The 20,000-nt window shown below is 40.8% G+C and overlaps 2 protein-coding genes across 3 annotated transcripts in view; both read right to left on the minus strand.

The window, feature by feature from the left end:
* The window catches only part of LOC310770935 (H-2 class II histocompatibility antigen, E-S beta chain-like), a 58,485-nt gene that overhangs the window by 36,531 nt on the left and 1,954 nt on the right, over positions 1–20,000 (minus strand). The window contains exons 4-7 of one of the 2 annotated variants that reach the window (XR_014552364.1): positions 19,268–19,335; positions 17,784–17,897; positions 17,611–17,637; positions 17,138–17,521 (exon numbers count right to left, since the gene is read on the minus strand). Coding sequence is in view for 1 of the 2 variants with exons in the window: in XM_083663634.1 (XP_083519760.1) it covers positions 17,612–17,637; positions 17,784–17,897; positions 19,268–19,335 (208 nt within the window). In the remaining variant the exon portion in view is untranslated. Of the gene's footprint in view, positions 1–16,877; positions 17,522–17,610; positions 17,638–17,783; positions 17,898–19,267; positions 19,336–20,000 lie in introns of those variants that run through there. The other variant, XM_083663634.1, reaches the window with a different exon arrangement.
* On the minus strand, positions 1,858–4,880 carry LOC310770937 (mamu class II histocompatibility antigen, DR alpha chain-like). Its single transcript, XM_083663636.1, has 4 exons — positions 4,785–4,880; positions 4,237–4,482; positions 3,592–3,873; positions 1,858–3,459 (listed from the first exon to the last, which is right to left on the minus strand). Exons 1-4 carry the CDS (start codon positions 4,840–4,842, stop codon positions 3,338–3,340), a joined length of 708 nt encoding a protein of 235 aa, XP_083519762.1. The 5' UTR covers positions 4,843–4,880; the 3' UTR covers positions 1,858–3,337.

Consider the following 20,000-nt stretch of genomic DNA (forward strand, 5'->3'; position numbering starts at 1 on the left):
GGAGAACTACATCCACACTGTACTTATCATACATACAATTACCTATTTACCACAAATCTACATTATGTATTATAGGAACAGACAGACAGACAGACAGACAGACAGACAGACAGACAGACAGACAGACAGGCAGACAGACAGACAGACAGACAGACAGACAGACAGACAGACAGACAGACAGACAGACAGACAGACAGACAGGCAGACAGGCAGGCAGACAGACAGACAGACAGACAGACAGACAGACAGACAGACAGACAGACAGGCAGGCAGACAGACAGACAGACAGACATTCTCTCTCTCTGTTCCTGTTTTGCTGCTGTCATATTAATCAGGGCACTGTGATCTTTGTGTCAGCTGATGCATCAGTTCACTTTATTAAAGCTGTTTCAGGGTAAATAAAAAAGGAACAATACACATCATGTGTGTGTACAATAAATCAGTGCTTGTTGCCCTCTGGTCTTCTAGTTTAATTTGTCAAAGTAATGGACATTAATATTTATCGGTGGTGGATGAGTCCCCCGACTCCCCCCTCCCTCCTCCCCGTACTGTAGCCAGGTGGCGGTAACACGAGGATAGTGATGATTGCAACTAAAAACAGGATGTAAATGACATCTTTTAAAGTCAATTTGGCATCTCAGGGCTTATGGAGACTTGGATTACGCCAGTGGAGCAGTATGGAATCATTTAATGTTTATTTTTATTTTCTGTTGTTTTTTTACGTTTTTTTCTGTTCACACTGTCCTGTCATGTCATGTATATTTTGTCTTGAATCCCAGGAAGACACTAGCTGTCGTCTAGGCAGCAGCTAACGGGGATCCTAATAAACAATAAACAACAGTCAGCAGACAGCTCTACTGATGCGGCCAGTCTCCATTTCTCCAAACTGGGATGGGCTGCTAGGCCGTTTTAAGTGCGATCAGGCTGAATGAAACCTTCAGGGTGTGTAAAGGGCACCTGACGGAGCTGGATTTTTTAATTAGGATAATTAGCTAATGATATGATCAGTCATCAGTGATGTCATCAGTGATGATTTCGAAAGGGAAAAATTATACGCACATCACGTATACAGGTGCGAGGCTATAGCAAAAGTGCTCAGATAAATGAAAAAAGGTAGAGCCTGCACACTTACTCCATGCCGTATATTTTATTGGGACACAAGGATGGACAACATCAGTGATGATGTCATCAGTGATGATGTCAAAAGCGACAAAGGCACGCGCGCACACACACACACACACACACACACACACACACACACAAGGAGGCATTGTGACAAGACTGTTCAGTGATGTCATAGGGGGGCGCACACACACACACACACACACACACACTGATGATGTCATCACTGATATCATAATGGGACACACACACACACAAGGGAGGCATTGTGACATCACTGATGCAATAACATTTAGTGAGCAACACACACCCACGCGTGCAATAGGCCAGGTGAGGCCGAGCTACAGGCAGGCGAGGTCGTGCAGCGTTCTATAAAACTACATGACCTAAAGGCATCCATTATTGGTACCTATTCTGACTGCCTGGAAACAGGCTGTGGGTCTAAGTTCTGCCATTGGCTCCTACCATTGACAGACAGACAGACAGACAGACAGACAGACAGACAGACAGACAGACAGACAGACAGACAGATGCGGGTGAAAAACATGACCTCCTGGCCTAATGAACTTTTCCCAGTGTGCTAACAGAGCCTCATTCACTCTGACTGCTTGTACAAGCAAACACAAGGAACAGCGTCGTTAACCACCAATCACATTACAGCTTTGACTTGCATCATCAGTTTCCAGGTAGGCACAGTGGAGAAATGCTAAGAAATGAAGTGATGATGGAAAAGAAGAGTTTACAAAGGTTTATTACACTCACATAATGTCTGACTCTTGAATTTATGACTATATAGAGTCAGTCGATAATAATTTCCAAAGTGATTTCCAAGTGTTTATACATTAGGTTTTATATAGACCAGGAAGTAAAACAGAAGGAATAAAATCAGACAGAAACAGAGGATAGAGAAATAAAAAGCAGAAAAACAATTACTGTAGAAGATAACTGATAACTGCAAAAAATCAACACACACACGCGGGCGCACGCACAGACAGACAGACAGACAGACAGACAGACAGACAGACACACACACACACACACACACACACACACACACACACACACACACACACACAAACTATAATCTCTCAAGGCAACAGGCAAGGTGACCATTACAGCATTAACCAATAGAGGGTATGCACACCCACTGGAACACGCCCCCTTAATCAGGAATGAGTGTCAAAATGAGTGTCAAGTTCCTCCCTGAGCAGCAGGTGTCAGTTATCTAGGCTGATTACTGCATTCAAGCTCAGTCTTGCTGTGACTCAGTGGGCGTGACCTCACAGTGACTTCAGCCTCTGTGACATCACATGCATACCCTCTATAGACAAGACACACTGTCAAGCATCTGATCACATTCAACTCTAACATGAATAATAATAACAACAATTATTAATAATAAATAAATAAATAATGTATTATTACAATTATTATCATTATCATTATTATTATTATTATCATTATTATTATTATTATTATTATTATTTAACAAAAGTAGTCTATAGTCTAACGTTATACATAGTTTTCAAGAACCAATGTGGAAGAAAAAGAAGAAAAAGAAGTCTTGATTCAATTCAGCCTGGTGCTGGATCACTCCATGACGAGAGGTTTCAATAGAATATAAACTGACAGCACTCAGGAAAACTGTTGATTTCTTTTATTTGACATGATGTCCATGGTGCAGCCAGATGTTTCTGCCACTGCCTTCTTCAGTAGATCATATGGTGTAACTAGCAAACCTCTTCCAGACCCCTCCCCTGTCAAGGGCACAATGAAGAAAATGATTTGTGTGTGTGTGTGTGTGTGTGTGTGTGTGTGTGTGTGTGTGTGTGTGTGTGTGTGTGTGTGTGTGTGTGTGTGTGTGTGTGTGTGTGTGTGTGTGTGTGTGTGTGTGTGTGTGTGTGTGTGTGTGTGTGTGTGTGTGTGTGTGTGTGTGTGTGTGTGTGTGTGTCTGGCTGCACCCTGGACATCATGTCACATAAAATAAATCAACAGTTTTCCTGAGTGCAGGTCAGTTTATATTCTATTGAAACCTTGTTACTTGTAAGAACATACAGATAAAACGTTTAATTGATTTGTGTGATTGATTCCTCCAGGTGAATCAATTCAGTACACAGCAGAGAGAAGCAGTTTAAACCAGAGGACAGAAAGCCGTCTGTTAACACCTGCAGCTCCTTCAGCCGCCTCACATCATCAATAACTGATCAATAACTGATCAGTTGCATTCGATTCCTTTGATGAGGAAGAATGTTCCTGTGGCCACGCCCAGCAGAGCCACGGTCAGACCCAGTCCACAAAACACCGCAGGTCCGATCCCCAGCTCCTCCTGCTTCACATCTGAGGAGGAACCAAACCCATCAACACACAGGAACACACGGGACTACACATGCAGACAGTGAACTGTAGTTTTTGTTGGTGTTAGCTAACTAGTTGTAGTTGGTCTTGGCTAACAGATCAAAGGTGCCTCACCCCAGATCCGGGTCAGTGGCTGGTTCAAGGCTCGGTGCTCCACAGAACAGCTGTAGACGTCTCCAAGCTGTGGGATGAAGCTCAGCCTGGACACCTGGCTGAAGGTGCCATCTTTGTTGGGGTAGGGGACGTTGATGCTGGTTCCTTCAGTCACGTTCTTGTCATTCCTGGTCCAGTAGACCTTGACGGGAGCAGGATAGAACCCGGTCACATGACAGATGAGGTAGTTCTCCACTCCCAGCTCCACATCGTCTCTGGTATAGATGAAGCTGTGAGGAGCATCTTTACAACAACACAATGTAGAACATGTAAACACCTGTACAACACCATGTGCAACACAATGTAAAACCAATATAACTTTTCATCTCTCAGAAGGATTACATATGTTTTCTCTAAGGTCTGTCAAAGGTCATTTATTTCTTAATAGCATGCAATATCTTTTAATCTCCAGTAATATAAAACACTAGCTGAAAAATACATGTCATAAAGGTTCTCATCTCTCAGTAGTAATAAATGTATTTTCTTACAGTACAGTATAGTAAAAGTATTGTATATTTATGACAGTCATGTAAAACAGCTGCAGTCATTCCTTATGTGTAGTTTAAATTGTTGAACAGCAGTAAATGAAACATCATCTTTCCTTACCGAGCTCCAGAGGAGGGTTCTTGAAGCCACGCCGAGCATTTTGCAGGTTTCCTTTGCAGATGTCCTGATTAACCACAGCTTGTTCATAAAATCCTGGGAAGGTCTGATCCTCTGCAAACTTCGGCAGAGAGTTAACTCCTTTCTTGTTGATGAAGTCTGCGTACCATTCCTCTTCACCATCCAGTCCAAACATCACCTCTCCATCAGTTTCTGAACAGCCTAAGATATAAACCTCCTCATGTACAGCTGAGAGGAAACGAGATGAAGAACAAAATGTCAAACTTCTTCACAGCCACAATCACAGAATTAATTTATTTTTCACATCCTCACATCATGTTAAAGAGTTTTTATTGTTTTTATATTAAAACAACTGTTTAATAACTAATAAGAGTGAAACGTTTCTTTCCTCAGAGGTGCAGAAAACGTCTCCACTGACTCTAAATCTCTCTCTGGTTCAGAAGGAGCTCAGTTCAAATGATTTTCACATCAACATAACATTGGAGTGAGTGTGAGACTAAATGTGAGGAACAGAAGTGTCATGTACTTACTGTCTGCTGTAACACCAAGGAGACATGAGAGGAAGACGAGGGTCTGGGAGGTCTTCATCTTCACTACACAACTTAGCACTGTGCTGACTTCATACTGACTGCTGCAAACTGAAGTAAACACAAGGAACAGCGTTATTATATCTTACACACAGCTCCACCAATCACATTACAGCTTTGACTTGCATCATCAGTTTCCAGGTAGGCACAGTTGAGAAATGCTAAGAAATGAAGTGATGATGGAAAAGAAGAGTTTACAAAGGTTTATTACACTCATAATGTGTGACTCTTGAATCTATGACTATATAGAGTCAGTCAATAATCATTTCCAAAGTGTTTTATATAGACCAGGAAGTAAAACAGAAGGAATAAAATCAGACAGAAACAGAGGAAAGAGAAATAAAAAGCAGAAAAACAATTAGAAGATAACTGATAAAAATCAACACACACACACACACACACACACACACACACACACACACACACACACACACACACACACACACACACACACACACACACACAATTATAACCTGTCTCAAGGCCAACAGGCAATGTGACTATTACAGCATTAACCAATAGACACACTGTCAACTTAGTATCTGATCACATTCAACTCCAACATGAATAATAATAATAATAATAATAATAATAATAATAATAATAATAATAATAATAATAATAATAATAATAATAATAATATAATAACAACAACAACAACAACAACAACAACAATAATAATAATAATAATAATATAATAATAACAACAACAACAACAACAACAACAACAACAACAACAACAATAATAATAATAATAATATAATAATAACAACAACAACAACAACAACAACAACAACAACAACAACAATAATAATAATAATAATAATAATAACAACAACAACAACAACAACAACAACAACAACAACAACAACAACAATAATAATAATAATAACAACAACAACAACAACAACAACAACAACAACAACAACAACAACAACAACAATAATAATAATAATAATAATAATATAATAACAACAACAACAACAACAACAACAACAACAACAACAACAACAACAACAACAACAACAACAACAATAATAATAATAATAATAATATAATAATAACAACAACAACAACAACAACAACAACAACAACAACAACAACAACAATAATAATAATAATAATAATAATAACAACAACAACAACAACAACAACAACAACAACAACAATAATAATAATAATAATAATAATATAATAACAACAACAACAACAACAACAACAACAACAACAATAATAATAATAATAATAATATAATAATAACAACAACAACAACAACAACAACAACAACAACAACAACAACAACAACAATAATAATAATAATAATAATAATAATAATAATAATAATACTGATAATGATAATGATAATGATAATGTAATAAATTAGATTTATATAGCACCTTTCATCAAAGCGAAGGATGCTGAACATAATGAGGCAAATAGAACAAATAAAAATAATAGTGGTCATGAATAGCAGGATTGAAAGAAAGTCTAGAGGCCATAGATAAGCCTTGGTGAACAGGTGGGTCTTCAGGTTTAGTTTAAAAGCAGCAGAGAAGGTGCAGATCTCAGCTGGGAGACAGTTCCACAGGGTGGGGGGCTGCCACACTAAAAGCTCTTCCACAAAAGTCCACAGGTGGGTGTCTGTGGGGGTGGAGAGCAGACCTGTGTCAGAGGACCACAGGTTCTGAGAGGGGGTTTAGTGGTGTAGAGGTTCACATAGATACTGGGGGGCGAGAGCGTGGAGGATTCTGTAAGTGAGGAGGAGGATTTTGTAAGTGATGTGAGACTTGACCAGGAGCCAGTGGAGGTGGATGAGGGTGGGGCTGATGTCTGCCAGGGCTTCTTGGTGTGGGAGAAAACCCTGGCAGCTGAGTTCTGTACATGGGGTGACCTCTGCCACAGTGCCATGGGGTCACAGAGTGTAATGATCCAGACGGGGGTCTCTGCCACAGTGCCATGGGGTCACAGAGTGTAATGATCCAGACAGGGGGTCTCTACCACAGTGCCATGGGGTCACAGAGTGTAATGATCCAGACAGGGGGTCTCTGCCACAGTGCCATGGGGTCACAGAGTGTAATGATCCAGACAGGGGGTCTCTACCACAGTGCCATGGGGTCAGAGAGTGTAATGATCCAGACAGGGGGTCTCTACCACAGTGCCATGGGGTCAGAGAGTGTAATGATCCAGACAGGGGGTCTCTGCCACAGTGCCATGGGGTCACAGAGTATAATGATCCAGACAGGGGGTCTCTACCACAGTGCCATGGGGTCACAGAGTATAATGATCCAGACAGGGGGTCTCTACCACAGTGCCATGGGGTCACAGAGTGTAATGATCCAGACAGGGGGTCTCTGCCACAGGGCCATGGGGTCACAGAGTGTAATGATGGTTCAAGGTCAATGTAGTCTTTATTATCTCAGAGGGGCAATTTGTGAAGCAGCCAGTAGAAGCATAAAAAAACAAATCATCAAACAAACAGAAAGAACAAATTACAACAGTTACAATGTGAAAATCACATGAGGCTTTTTAAGAAGCCAATGGCAGCAGGAACAAATGGGGTTTTGGCAGCAGACTGTATCTGCGTGTCAGGTATGTGGAAGTATGTGGACCCAAATGCAGAAGAGAAAGGCAGCAGGCAAGGTTTTTGAAGAGCAACAAAGTCTTTACTGAAGAAAATAAAACAGGAGCAAAAATAACAAAACCACTAGCCAAAGGCTAGGCAGGAACACAGACAGCAAAACGGGAGAACTGATTGGTAGGGAGAACTCAGGTAATGGGACAGACTAACGAGACACATGGCAACAGGTGGGGAGAAGACAGAGACTAAATACACAAGGAATAAACAAAACAAAAGTCCTTTCTCTACAGTAGAATACTAGTAGTCCACTGAGTTTAGCTCCTCAGGAATTACACACATAACAGACCAGGCCACGGTGTGGCCTGGGCGTTACACTGCAAGCAGCAGCTCAAACTCTAGGCTCAGAGGGTGGTTATGGGTCAGCCAAGATCGACTTTGCCTTTTTCAAGGTACTAGCTTTGTACAGGCTATGAAGGTGGTTTAGAGTGTTGAGCAATTTTGCGGCTCACCTTCATAATACTCTGCAGTCGCTTCTTATTCAATCTCGAGGATAAGAGACCCACCAGCTCACAAACGATAAAGTAAGAACTGATGTGATAAAACAAGAGTCAAACATGTTCATAAAAGTCCTGTCGACATTTTTGATAGATTTGGAGAGCAATGGTTTATTGTTTGGATAAATAGAAATTGATCTGCGGGGGATGACCAAGGCCTCACAAAAAGTGACGTATGCAGACACAGTCTCAGTGAGTTCCTCTAAGTCCTCACAGACATGTTTAAACAGGTCCCAGTCTGTGCAACTGTAACAGGCCTGGAGACATATTGAATAGACTCCTCCGACCAAACCAGAACTAAACGTCATTCTGGACGGCAGGGTTCTTTGCCACAGTGCCACGGAGTCACAGAGCATCTGGCCAGAGTCTGGGAATGTTTTTGAGGTGATAGAAGGAAGATCTTGTGATGATTTGATGTGTAGGAGAAACTAATGAAGTGACTTCAGTCAGGCTCGGCACACAGCACAGGTCCAGAGTAGATGATAAGTGATGGGTGAGCTCAGGGGAGGAGGGGAGCGTCCATGCTAGGCTTCATATATCACATCATATCATGTCCGCGTTGTTTTAGAGGAGGGGAGGGGGGATATTTTATTTCATCTCTTTCAATTTATGATAAATGTCTAGGCTGTTAATTAATAATAAAAATGAATTTTGATCTTACTATTCAAGCATGGGAGGAAACAACAGTCATGAGGTGTAATTTGCTCATTCATGTTATTTCCAGTCCCTGGGTTCATGTGAAAATGCAGATGAGAACATGGACACCACACAGGCTGTTGAGCAGGTCCAGCAGGACATCATCTCAGCCCTCTTAGCTTCTTTACACCAGCTTGATATCAAGTGTAGGATTCAACTTCTGTAGAGAAGCTCTGCATGGTCATATAGAGCCCTGTGTGGTCAGCAGTGTTACGCAAGTTACTCAGGAAATGTAATAACATACTCATTACTTAGTACTCCTTTAACAAGTAATACAATTACTAAATTGGATACTTTCTTAAATTTATTTACCTTTAGGACAAAAAACTATAATTACCATCTGGTGACGCAGTATAGTCTCACATAGCCAGACCTATCTCCACACTTCATGTTAGCGCTGTGCCAGCGCTGGAGAAAGTAATGGAATAACTTGAAGATACTTGGATTAGTAACTGTAATATTATTACTGTTATGGAAATTGTAATCCTTTACACTACTTGTTACTGGGGAAACTAATGTATTACAGTAATAATATTACTTGGTAATATACACTGATGGTCAGGCAGCTGAACCAACACTCCCAACTCTCAACCAAATACTGACATTGGGTCAGAACCCCTTTGGCGTCACTTTTTAAAACATTGGGGAACCCGTTTAGCGTCATATAATTTCAACATGCAGAATAGATCAACAGACTCCTATAGAACTCTGCTCAAAACTGATTTATGAATCAACTTTTACTTATTACCTTACCTAGGCTACTTACTAGTAGTGATAATACAGTGCACTCTTCTTATAGTGATCACCTTCAGACAGGTTCAATTGATCGCTATAAGCTAATTATTTAAACAGCATGTGTATAGGATGATTCTGGACCAAGCTTTTTGATCAGTATAAGCAGTTGATCACTATAAGCGGATTCCACTGTACAGTAATAGGAAGTGTAACAGTGATGTGCACTGTGGTCTGTTCAAGTTCAGAGTTTCTGTTCCAGGTTTCTCTTCTCTGATTCCCACCAAACCAGCCCAGCATCACGTGCCTTCAGATGAACAGGCTTTACCACCTTCACCACACAGAGTGAGGAGCAGCCAAGTCTCATGGTGCCTTCAGATAAACAGACTTTACCACCTTCACCACACAGAGTGAGGAGCAGCCAGCCAAGTCTCATGGTGCCTTCATATAAACAGGCTTTACCACCTTCACCACACAGAGTGAGGAGCAGCCAAGTCTCATGGTGCCTTCATATAAACAGACTTTACCACCTTCACCACACAGAGTGAGGAGCAGCCAGTCAAGTCTCATGGTGCCTTCATATAAACAGACTTTACCACCTTCACCACACATAGTGAGGAGCAGCCAAGTCTCATGGTGCCTTCATATAAACAGGCTTTACCTCCTTCACCACACAGAGTGAGGAGCAGCCAGTCAAGTCTCATGGTGCCTTCATATAAACAGACTTTACCACCTTCACCACACAGAGTGAGGAGCAGCCAGTCAAGTCTCATGGTGCCTTCATATAAACAGACTTTACCACCTTCACCACACAGAGTGAGGAGCAGCCAAGTCTCATGGTGCCTTCATATAAACAGGCTTTACCACCTTCACCACACAGAGTGAGGAGCAGCCAGCCACGTCCTGAACACCAGTCAAGCATAGAAACAATCAGATCTCAGTCAGCACTTCTTCACTTCTAGTTTATTTCCCTGCAGTCAGCAGCTGCTGGTGTCTTCTAACATGGTGAAACATAAAACACAGGATCATTTAACAAGCATATTCAGTCAACCTGCAGCATCTGAACTCAGCTCTCACTCTAAACAGCTGAACTCACAGTATTTATGATACATTTAGCAGGGGTAGAGTTTACGAGCAGCACCTGAAGGCAGCAGCATCTCTGGAAAGTCCTGACTCTTTACTTATACTTTCACTTCCATGTCCAGTCCAGTCAGCAGCCAATTAGAAACAGAGCTGGAGGTGGTTGTGTTTGCAAGAGGCAGCATGTTGGATTCAACAACAGCAGAGCGGAGGAGCTCAGACGCCCCCTGGTGGCTCATTATGGTTTACATCAGAGTGATTCTCAACCTTTCTCATATCAAGGACCCCTAGTTTCACCAACATTAGAACCACAGGCACCCATTTGATGAGATCCTGCCTCTTGTACCAACATCTGAGCATATTTTTATTGGTAGATATGATTTTGTCCGGAATTGTGAATGTTTCGAGGTATTAAATCATGGCTAAAAGAGAAACAACATTGTTACTCCCCCTGTAGACATACCTGTATTCTGTGTAGATGTATTTTTGTGTATGTATCAATCAATCAATTTATATAGCACCAAATCATAAGAAGAGTTACAGTGAACTCCTCTTATAGTGATTACTTTGGGACAGGTCAAATTGATCATTATAAGTGGATAATCATGATAGCCATTTTTTCCCTTTTCTTTATTTCTCATGCAGATTACCATCTAATTGACATTTGTATATTTATTACATTAATACAGTACAGACAAATTAATGAAACAGACAGCATTTACTGAATGTTACTGACTTTCAAAATACTGTACATGTAGCCTAGTAAGCTAGCCTATAGGCCTCCAGCTGTTTCAAACAGTGGTCTCACATAGACAGGCAGACAGGCGGTCTCTCTCTATACCCACAGACATGCACCAAGTATTGCTACTGTTTCTCCTTGCCTCATTTTTGACAGTTTGTAAGTAAAAAATATATATAATTATTGTAGTTTTAAACATTTTTTTCCATTGTTCTCAAGTGTGACAACAAGGCCCAAAATGATCACTGCAAGCGGAGTATTGATCACTATAAGTGAATTATTTAAACAGCATGTGTATAGGAATGATTCAGGACCAAACTTTTTGATCACTATGAGCGGTTGATTACTATAACTGTGATCACTATAAGCGGATTCCACTGCATTTCAAGGTGCTTGACAAATAGAGCAGGTAGAAGATCTGTGGATTTACTTTTGAATATTTGTGGGTGTATTTTATGTGAAAGCCTCCTGTGGACAGGTGTTGTAAATGAACGTTTGCTACAAACACTAAACACAGTGCATGTGGTCCTTATGCTGTATGTCAGAATTCTAATGCTATTGTGGTGTCCATATCAAATCAAATAAACTCACACAGTAACTTAATATCATGATGACTATCTTAAGTAGAGATAACAGAGAAACTATGAGCAGATCATTCTTCTACTTTCTCTATTTGTGTTAACTTGAAAATGCTGTTGCTGGGGACCCCCTGGACCCCCCTCAAGGCCTCCTGGTGGTCCCCGGAGCCTATGTTGAGAACCACTGGTTTAGATTAGTTTATTTAAACCTAATATTTGATTGAAACCTGGATAGGGTTAATTTATAGCTGAAATGCCCCCTGGTGGCTCATCATGGCAGATACAGGTTTATTTTGTTCATTGAAACCCGATAGCTTGAACAAGCTTGACTTTATGACAGGAACACAAACACAGCTGTCACTCAGAGGGAACCAAATGGTTCTCAAAAGCGGCTGTAAGTTAACCCTCGCATCTCCCGATACAAACTCAATAAATACTCAATAAATGTGACTTTACTAATGAACAGTATTCCTGTCCAATTCATTATGTGTTGAAGTAGAAAGTAAATAATGTCCACAGGTTCTCAATTTTTTTCTCTTTCCAATTTCCCCTTTTGACTTCCTTTTTAAAATTAGAAAGGAGAAACAGTTTTTAATGTGAGAGTCTTTATTTCACATATTGTGTCATGAAAATAGATTTATATTTCTTTTAAATTACAGAAACTGGACTCCCATTGAGACATATTAAACAGGCCTGTTACTAATAAAGACCAAGTTAGATCTTTGAAAACATCAACCAAAGTCCCTAATTAGAGACAAAATATAGTTTATAGGTATCAAGAAATAAATTATCTTTCAATTTCAAATTTCAAATACCAGTGTGAAAATTTGTACATGCTTTTGCTGGTGTTTAAATGTTATGTTTTATCAAGTTTCATGGTATCTCTTTACTAGAACTAAGTATTTATTAATATACAATTAATTTAGCTACTAACAAATAATGTATCAAACTTGAGTAAATAATCATTAAAGGGATAGTTCAGATTTTTGGAACCCTAGCCCTGTTTGCTATGCTTACCAAGGATGATTTTGATTGGTAGATTATTTTCTCAACTCAATCCATGCTGTTCTTCATACTACTTCCAGATAGTAGTTATCGTGCGTTCCTTTATCGCAAAATAACTGGGATGTGGAGGCTAAATGACATCACGTCCGTTTTGTTAGCGTTCCATTTGCAGAAAACTTGAGCTGGGAAGTTCACTGTTCATTGGTCAGATCCAGTCGCTAGCCATTGTTAGCCATTGTTAGCAATAACAATTGACAACATGGCATTTTGCGGCATTTTGCGCATACAAACACTGCAGCCTCATGTCCACACAGATAGAAGTTAGGCAGTGCTGTGTGTACAGCTGATTTAAGAGACACAAACAAAACAGAAGTGCTAAACAATATTACTACGATTACTACTACTGTTGTTGCGTGGCGCAGCCATCTTGGATTTTTTAGGTTGGGGCTGCTGAGGCTCCTACGAGTTTGGAATGGGAAATACCAGCTCTGATGACGTCACCGCCCAGCTCATGACCTTTGAAGTCGTAAGATTACCAGTCCCCAGTTATAAAGGAATGCACGAGAAGCTCCAAACCAATACAAGGTCAGTGGGGTCACGCTCCTGTCTCTGTGCAAGCTGACTGAGGCTCAGTGAAATGTACTTTGTGTGCACTGTGGAGGACATTTCACTGAGCCTTGGTCAGCTTGCACTTTGCTCATCATTGGTAAATAGCAAATAGGAATAGGGTCCCAAAAATCTGAACTATCCCCTTTAACACTATTACAACTTGTGTAAGTTTTCATTTTTATAGGTCTAAGTGTGAATTTTAACAGCATCAGCTAATGTTTTACAAATGACTTATAAGATAATCTGTATGCATGCTTATAATTCAGATATAAATGTTTAACTCATATGAGTATTACATTATGATGGACTAATCAGATTCGGACATCTATAATATAATAAGTAATTGCTGTTTAATTAATCAATAACTAACTGCTTGTAAATGGCTTATAGATGAGAGTTATTAAGTGTTACCAAAGCAAACTGCCTTTAAATCGACATGTCTTATCACATTCTGACATTGGTGTATTATTTCTGATGGTGTCAATATGCCTGATTTGCTCGTCTCTGTGCAAATGTTGCACTGTAGTTCTGGAAGACCTGTAGTGTCGACTCCCACTGGTGAGGATGCAACTCCCATGAAGATCCAGAATCTACTGAGCTGGGACAATTTCATTACATTTTCAGATGCCTGTCTTGTCTGTAAGATTCTGCATGGCCAGGCTCCTCCCCCCTTAGTGCTTTTATAAAGCAAAAAAACAACAATGACAGACGCACCAGGTCTGTGGTAAGAGGAAATTGTATGATTCTGAGGAGGTCTGCCTTCGGACAGGCAGTCTTTTCAATGAGAGCAGCTCACACATGGAACATCTCCCATCACAGTTCAGACACTGTGACACATATCATTCATTTAAACCGTTGATTTATGTTTTTTTGTATTGTTATTCGTGTTACTTTATATGATGTTTTTTAGTGTGTGGCTCTATAGGCACAATGTCTGCTGTTCATTTTTTTATGTATTTTATGTCTTTGCAGGTGTCACTGAAGTTGTCCATCATACCTGTCCAGGGACTAAACAGTTGAAAACTAGCCAAGCTGGCTAAACTGGCACATTTACATAAATGTTTATGAATGTGCACTGTCACTGTCATTTTAAACTCAATAAAGGAAAAGGAAAATGAAAATCCATCAGTCAGGCATTGGTGTTCAGCAAATTCTGTTGATGTTCTGAATGTTAATTGAATGCCCAAAAAATGGAGCGATAGGAAAAGTTAATGTCACCACAAATGTATAAGATGAGCATTAGTTTGAATATTCTGTATTCTGGTTGCAAGATGGTTGGTCTATGAACTTAAGAGTGCAAGCCTATATGCAGCATGCTGGTCGCAGTTTTCTTCAGACTTTTGATGTGGATGGTAGGCGAGGTGAAGCCACAACATTGTTACAGATGCAATAGAACAACCAGGGGGCAGAGAAAGAATTAGACCACTGATAGTGAAGCTTGCAGGTGACCAAGACAGATGATGCAAACTTATCATCAAGTCCTTTGACCTAATGAGTTGAGTCTGTGAGAGATTGATTGATTGATTGATTGATTGATTGATTGATTGATTGATTGATTGATTGATTGATTGATTGATTGATTGATTGATTGATTGATTGATTGATTGATTTTAATTTGAATGAAAACATCCAAGGGACATGAACAAGTGTAAACACGTATTTCCATCATGGTCCCTGGTCTTATAAAAACATGACATACAGTAACACATAACATCAAGTAAACCATACAGAACAATGAAGGATAAGAAGAACAGGACACATAAACCAACATACCATGACACCAGAAGGCTCACACACACATGACTCCAGCTGACTCATTTTTCAGAAGGTTTTTAAAACCATTCAGAGAATTCGCAGACATTACCATTAGGGATCTCGTTACACTCCTCACACCCCCACACACACACACACACACACACACACACACACACACACACACACACACACACACACACACACACACACACACACACAGCCACACACACACACACACACACACATATTGAGGAACTTCTCACAACTTTGATTTTCAGTAGTTTCAAATCTGCTACACTAGCCCTCGTGTTCAGGCTGTGAGTGTCCCGAACAAACTGGAAGTACTTGGTGAAATAATTAGGACAAAGGTCATGTCATATTATTTTATAGACCATGATACATTTCTTACTTTCAACATGGAGCCAGTTTAACTCTTTCAAATGAGTTGGGCTAATGTGTGTTCTTGGACTGAGGTCCTTTGATGTATGTGGACCCAGGCATAATGTGTTCCATCAGTCGGTGGTGACCAGCGCCCTCTGCTGTGCAGCTGTGTGCATCAAAGCTGCACACACTAACAGACTAGACAAGCTGCTGAGGGTGGGCTCTATTTCCTAATTCTAACTCATATCAAGGTCACACAGCACTTGCTTGAGAAAATGAAGCTGTTTCTCTAAATGACCAAATGTAAATTTATTGGAAATATTTTTTATTGCAACATTTTTCAACAATGTTTTCTGTCACCAAAGCAAGACCACAAAATATAGTCCCACTCCCTGAAAGTTGTAAATGGAAGTGTGATTCCTATAATTATAACATTACATGATATATAGATTGGGCAGCAAGAATAATCATTGAACAATTCAATGCAAATTTCAAAATTATGACCAACTCAAAAATTGCAAACAAAATTTAAACAATTGTGCCCTCTACTGGTTATACATCTGGTAGGCAATGTGGAGGTCAATATTTATGAACAGGTACAGTTCTTTCACAAAGCTAACGGTCATTGAACCTCTTATCAGAAAGACTATTATTTTAGAGCTGCTAAACATTTCCTCGGGATAAGAATATATTTTTGACTTTTTAATTGATAACACTTCTAAAAATATATATATATTTTTCTTATAAAAACCCAATCAGTCTTTCATCCATTCACCTAATTACCATGTCATATATACACAAGAAGTTTTAAATAAGTAAAAACACAACAGTAAAGAATAGGCCTGATAGTCTCATACTGTAGCACCAAAAGCAGTTTTCCAAATGATACAAGAAAAAACATCAGAAAATCAAAATTTGTCAGATGTCTCATCCAGCAGAATGTGTTCTTGTTCCTAATAGTAGTGATAAGGAGGGTGTGAAGACACCTGGATCTACTCTCCGTCTCTACCCGTAGAGGAAGAGGAGGAACGTGAAGTTAGGCTATTTCTTACAACATGAACACATGACTAATGTTGCAAATGATTACTTATTGCAACACTCAAATAAGTTACCATTTTAGACGGATAAATCAATTTTTTTGAGTTTTGGATAGGTGTCGAGAATATCCTTGTCTTTAAGAAGTTCAAGAAAGTACTATAAATCATATATATCTAAATATGTAATGATGACATGGGAGACTTTGCTCATGGATCATGATGTTGACATGTTTCTGAAAACAAACATAAGGAGAGTCTCAGCTAAAATAACAAAGTGACAATGTTTTCCAAAGATTTATTGTAGGAAACGACATCTCACTCCAGTAGATATATAAGAATCCAACAATCACAAAAACCCTAAGGCACATAACATCTTGAAGCAGTTGACTATGTGATTTCACAGGTGAAGTTAAAGGACAGAACCCTTATTCATCTGAGTCAGTTTGAGGAAGTTAGTCGCTGGAAAAGAATGATGTCACACAGGAAAGCGAAGCCTCAAGTCACAAATACATTAGACTCAAGTGACACTCAGATACACGTCAAGCGACATACATGTGCTGTATGACATGCTACATGTACAGTATGTGCAGTCCCAAATCCTCACATATACTGGACTTTTTTCCAAAAAATGTCAACACCTACTTTTTGAGGCTTATAATTAAGATCATAAATTACATAGTTAGAAGGTTTTGGTGGATTTTGCTTGCCAGGGTCTTTAAGTTCCTCCACCAATTTGAAAATGTCGTTGCTGGTTATGGTTTGGGTTAGGTATACAGTACCGTACACGTGCCATACATCATGTATATCAGAATCACAGTATTATGTATATCACCAAACATGTATGTGCTGTAGATCATGCGTCACAGCACATGTGCAGTGTATCGCAGAAGGCTTGAAGCAGAAACTGCAGCTCCTCCTCTCCAGCAGGTGGCAGCACTGAAAACAAAAGAAAGCAGGTTGAATTCCCAGCTGACTTTTCCTTCAAGGAGACAAACAGGCAACAGGGACACGTTTAGGATTCCTACCTCAGTTAGTGGGAACCAGAACCCGACCTGATTTAACACAAGAGAAGAAGAGATGGTTGGTATTTAGTCATTATTATGTTATTGTTCTGTAAAGTCTGAAGTGGTCTGAAGTGTCTGAAGTGTCTAAAGTGGTCTGAAGTGGTCTGAAGTGGTCTAGACTCTAGTGGACTGACCTTGGGCCTTCCTCCTGTAGAAGATGAATCCAGCCAGAGGTAAGATGAGACCCAGAGCCAGTCCTGAGGCTCCGATGGCCATCTTGTTTCTCTCAGACTCAGGCATGGAGGGATCTGTGGAGAGAGGTGGATTTCAGACAGTCCAGTGTAACTCAATCTGACTGGCTTGTCCAAGGAGGTGTGTTTTAGCTGGTGACTGTGTGGACACGGCTCAGTAACATGATTCTGTTTTATTACTGTGATGACTTCACACCTCAGCCCCACACCGGGAATACTGTTACTTTTAAAAGCACATATTCAGAAATTCAATGTCCAAAGCTACTAATGATGAATGGACATAATAACTATACTGATCACTAATATCTGATCACTAATATCTGATCACTAATATGACAGATTAGGATGAATAATATGATTATTAATGATGTGTTTACCTAGTGACACATTAATGTGTCCACTGGGAACCAGAAGGGTGATATGGCAGAATCTGACCTGCATGCACTACATTAGTCTCTGGTTAAAGTGTCACAGTTTACAAATACAGAGGCATTCTATCTTTATAGTGAGGTTAACTTTGATGTCCTTAGCCCCCCTAGTGGTGACAGGTGGTAGACCTTGTGTGGCTGGCGTTAATGAGGGAAACATCACTGGTGTCAAAATGGTTGCCTACTGTGACACCACATCAGTGAGTTTACAGTATGAAGAACCAAGATGACAAGACACAACCTGGAGGAACGCCTGTGGGTCTTATTGGCCCAAAAACAACAGCAGTCCCTCATACAAGAGCCGTCTGTTCAGTCTGTGACAGACAGACATACAGACATACAGACAGGCAGAAAGACAGGCAGGCAGACAGACAGACAGGCAGAAAGACAGGCAGGCAGACAGACAGACAGACAGGCAGGCAGACAGACAGGCAGGCAGAAAGACAGGCAGGCAGGCAGACAGACAGGCAGACAGGCAGGCAGACAGACAGGCAGGCAGACAGACAGACAGACAGGCAGACAGACAGGCAGACAGACAGACAGACAGGCAGACAGACAGGCAGACAGACAGACAGACAGGCAGGCAGACAGACAGACAGACAAGCAGGCAGACAGACAGACAGACAGACAGGCAGGCAGGCAGACAGGCAGGCAGACAGGCAGGCAGGCAGACAGACAGACAGACAGACAGACAGACAGACAGACAGACAGACAGGCAGGCAGGCAGGCAGGCAGGCAGGCAGACAGACAGGCAGGCAGGCAGGCAGGCAGGCAGGCAGGCAGACAGACAGACAGACAGACAGACAGACAGGCAGGCAGACAGACAGACAGACAGGCAGGCAGACAGACAGACAGACAGACAGACAGACAGACAGACAGACAGACAGGCAGGCAGGCAGACAGACAGACAGACAGGCAGGCAGGCAGGCAGGCAGACAGACAGACAGACAGACAGACAGACAGACAGACAGACAGACAGACAGACAGACAGGTAGTTACCCCAGTCCTTCATCACAGGCTCGAACAGGCTGGGGTGCTCCACTATGCAGGAGATCTTCTCTCCAGACCTGTTCAACACGTACGCACGCATCCACACACACACACACACACACACACACACACACACACACACACACACACACACACACACACACACACACACACACACACACACACACACACACACGTCAATCAGCAGTGGCAGTGCCTCCTCCTCTCCGCACCAGGTGCATCCTGTTCGTAATTCGACAGATTTCTGTCATTCAAATTTCTTTGATTACTATTATTAATGCCATGTATCAATTATGTTTTTATCGCTGGTCAACATTAATATATCACAGTCTCTGACCTCCCCAACTGTGCAAATATTGGGCAATCATTTTTATTCCACCATGGTTGTTCAACCTATGGTCCGCGCCCCCTGCAGAGTAAAAATGGATTCGGATTGGAGTTGATATATCACAGGGGCGTAGCTGTCCCAGATGGACCGCGGTGTACAACAGAGATTAAAATACAACAGCGATGTACAACAGATTAAAATACATCACACAATAAAACAGCAGAATAATGGAAATAGATTAAAACAGACAATATGTGATCATGATAAAAAATATGCATAGGTAAAAGATGATCAAGAGTGCTGATTATTACAGTGTATAAACAATTCAGGGGTCAAAGAGATGCAGTAGAGGGAGAGGTAGGAAAGTGGATAGTAAATAGATGAGTTTTTAGT

Source organism: Poromitra crassiceps (genome assembly GCF_964638095.1).
Source record: "Poromitra crassiceps genome assembly, contig: HAP1_SCAFFOLD_264, whole genome shotgun sequence".
Taxonomy (NCBI): Eukaryota; Metazoa; Chordata; class Actinopteri; order Beryciformes; family Melamphaidae; genus Poromitra; species Poromitra crassiceps.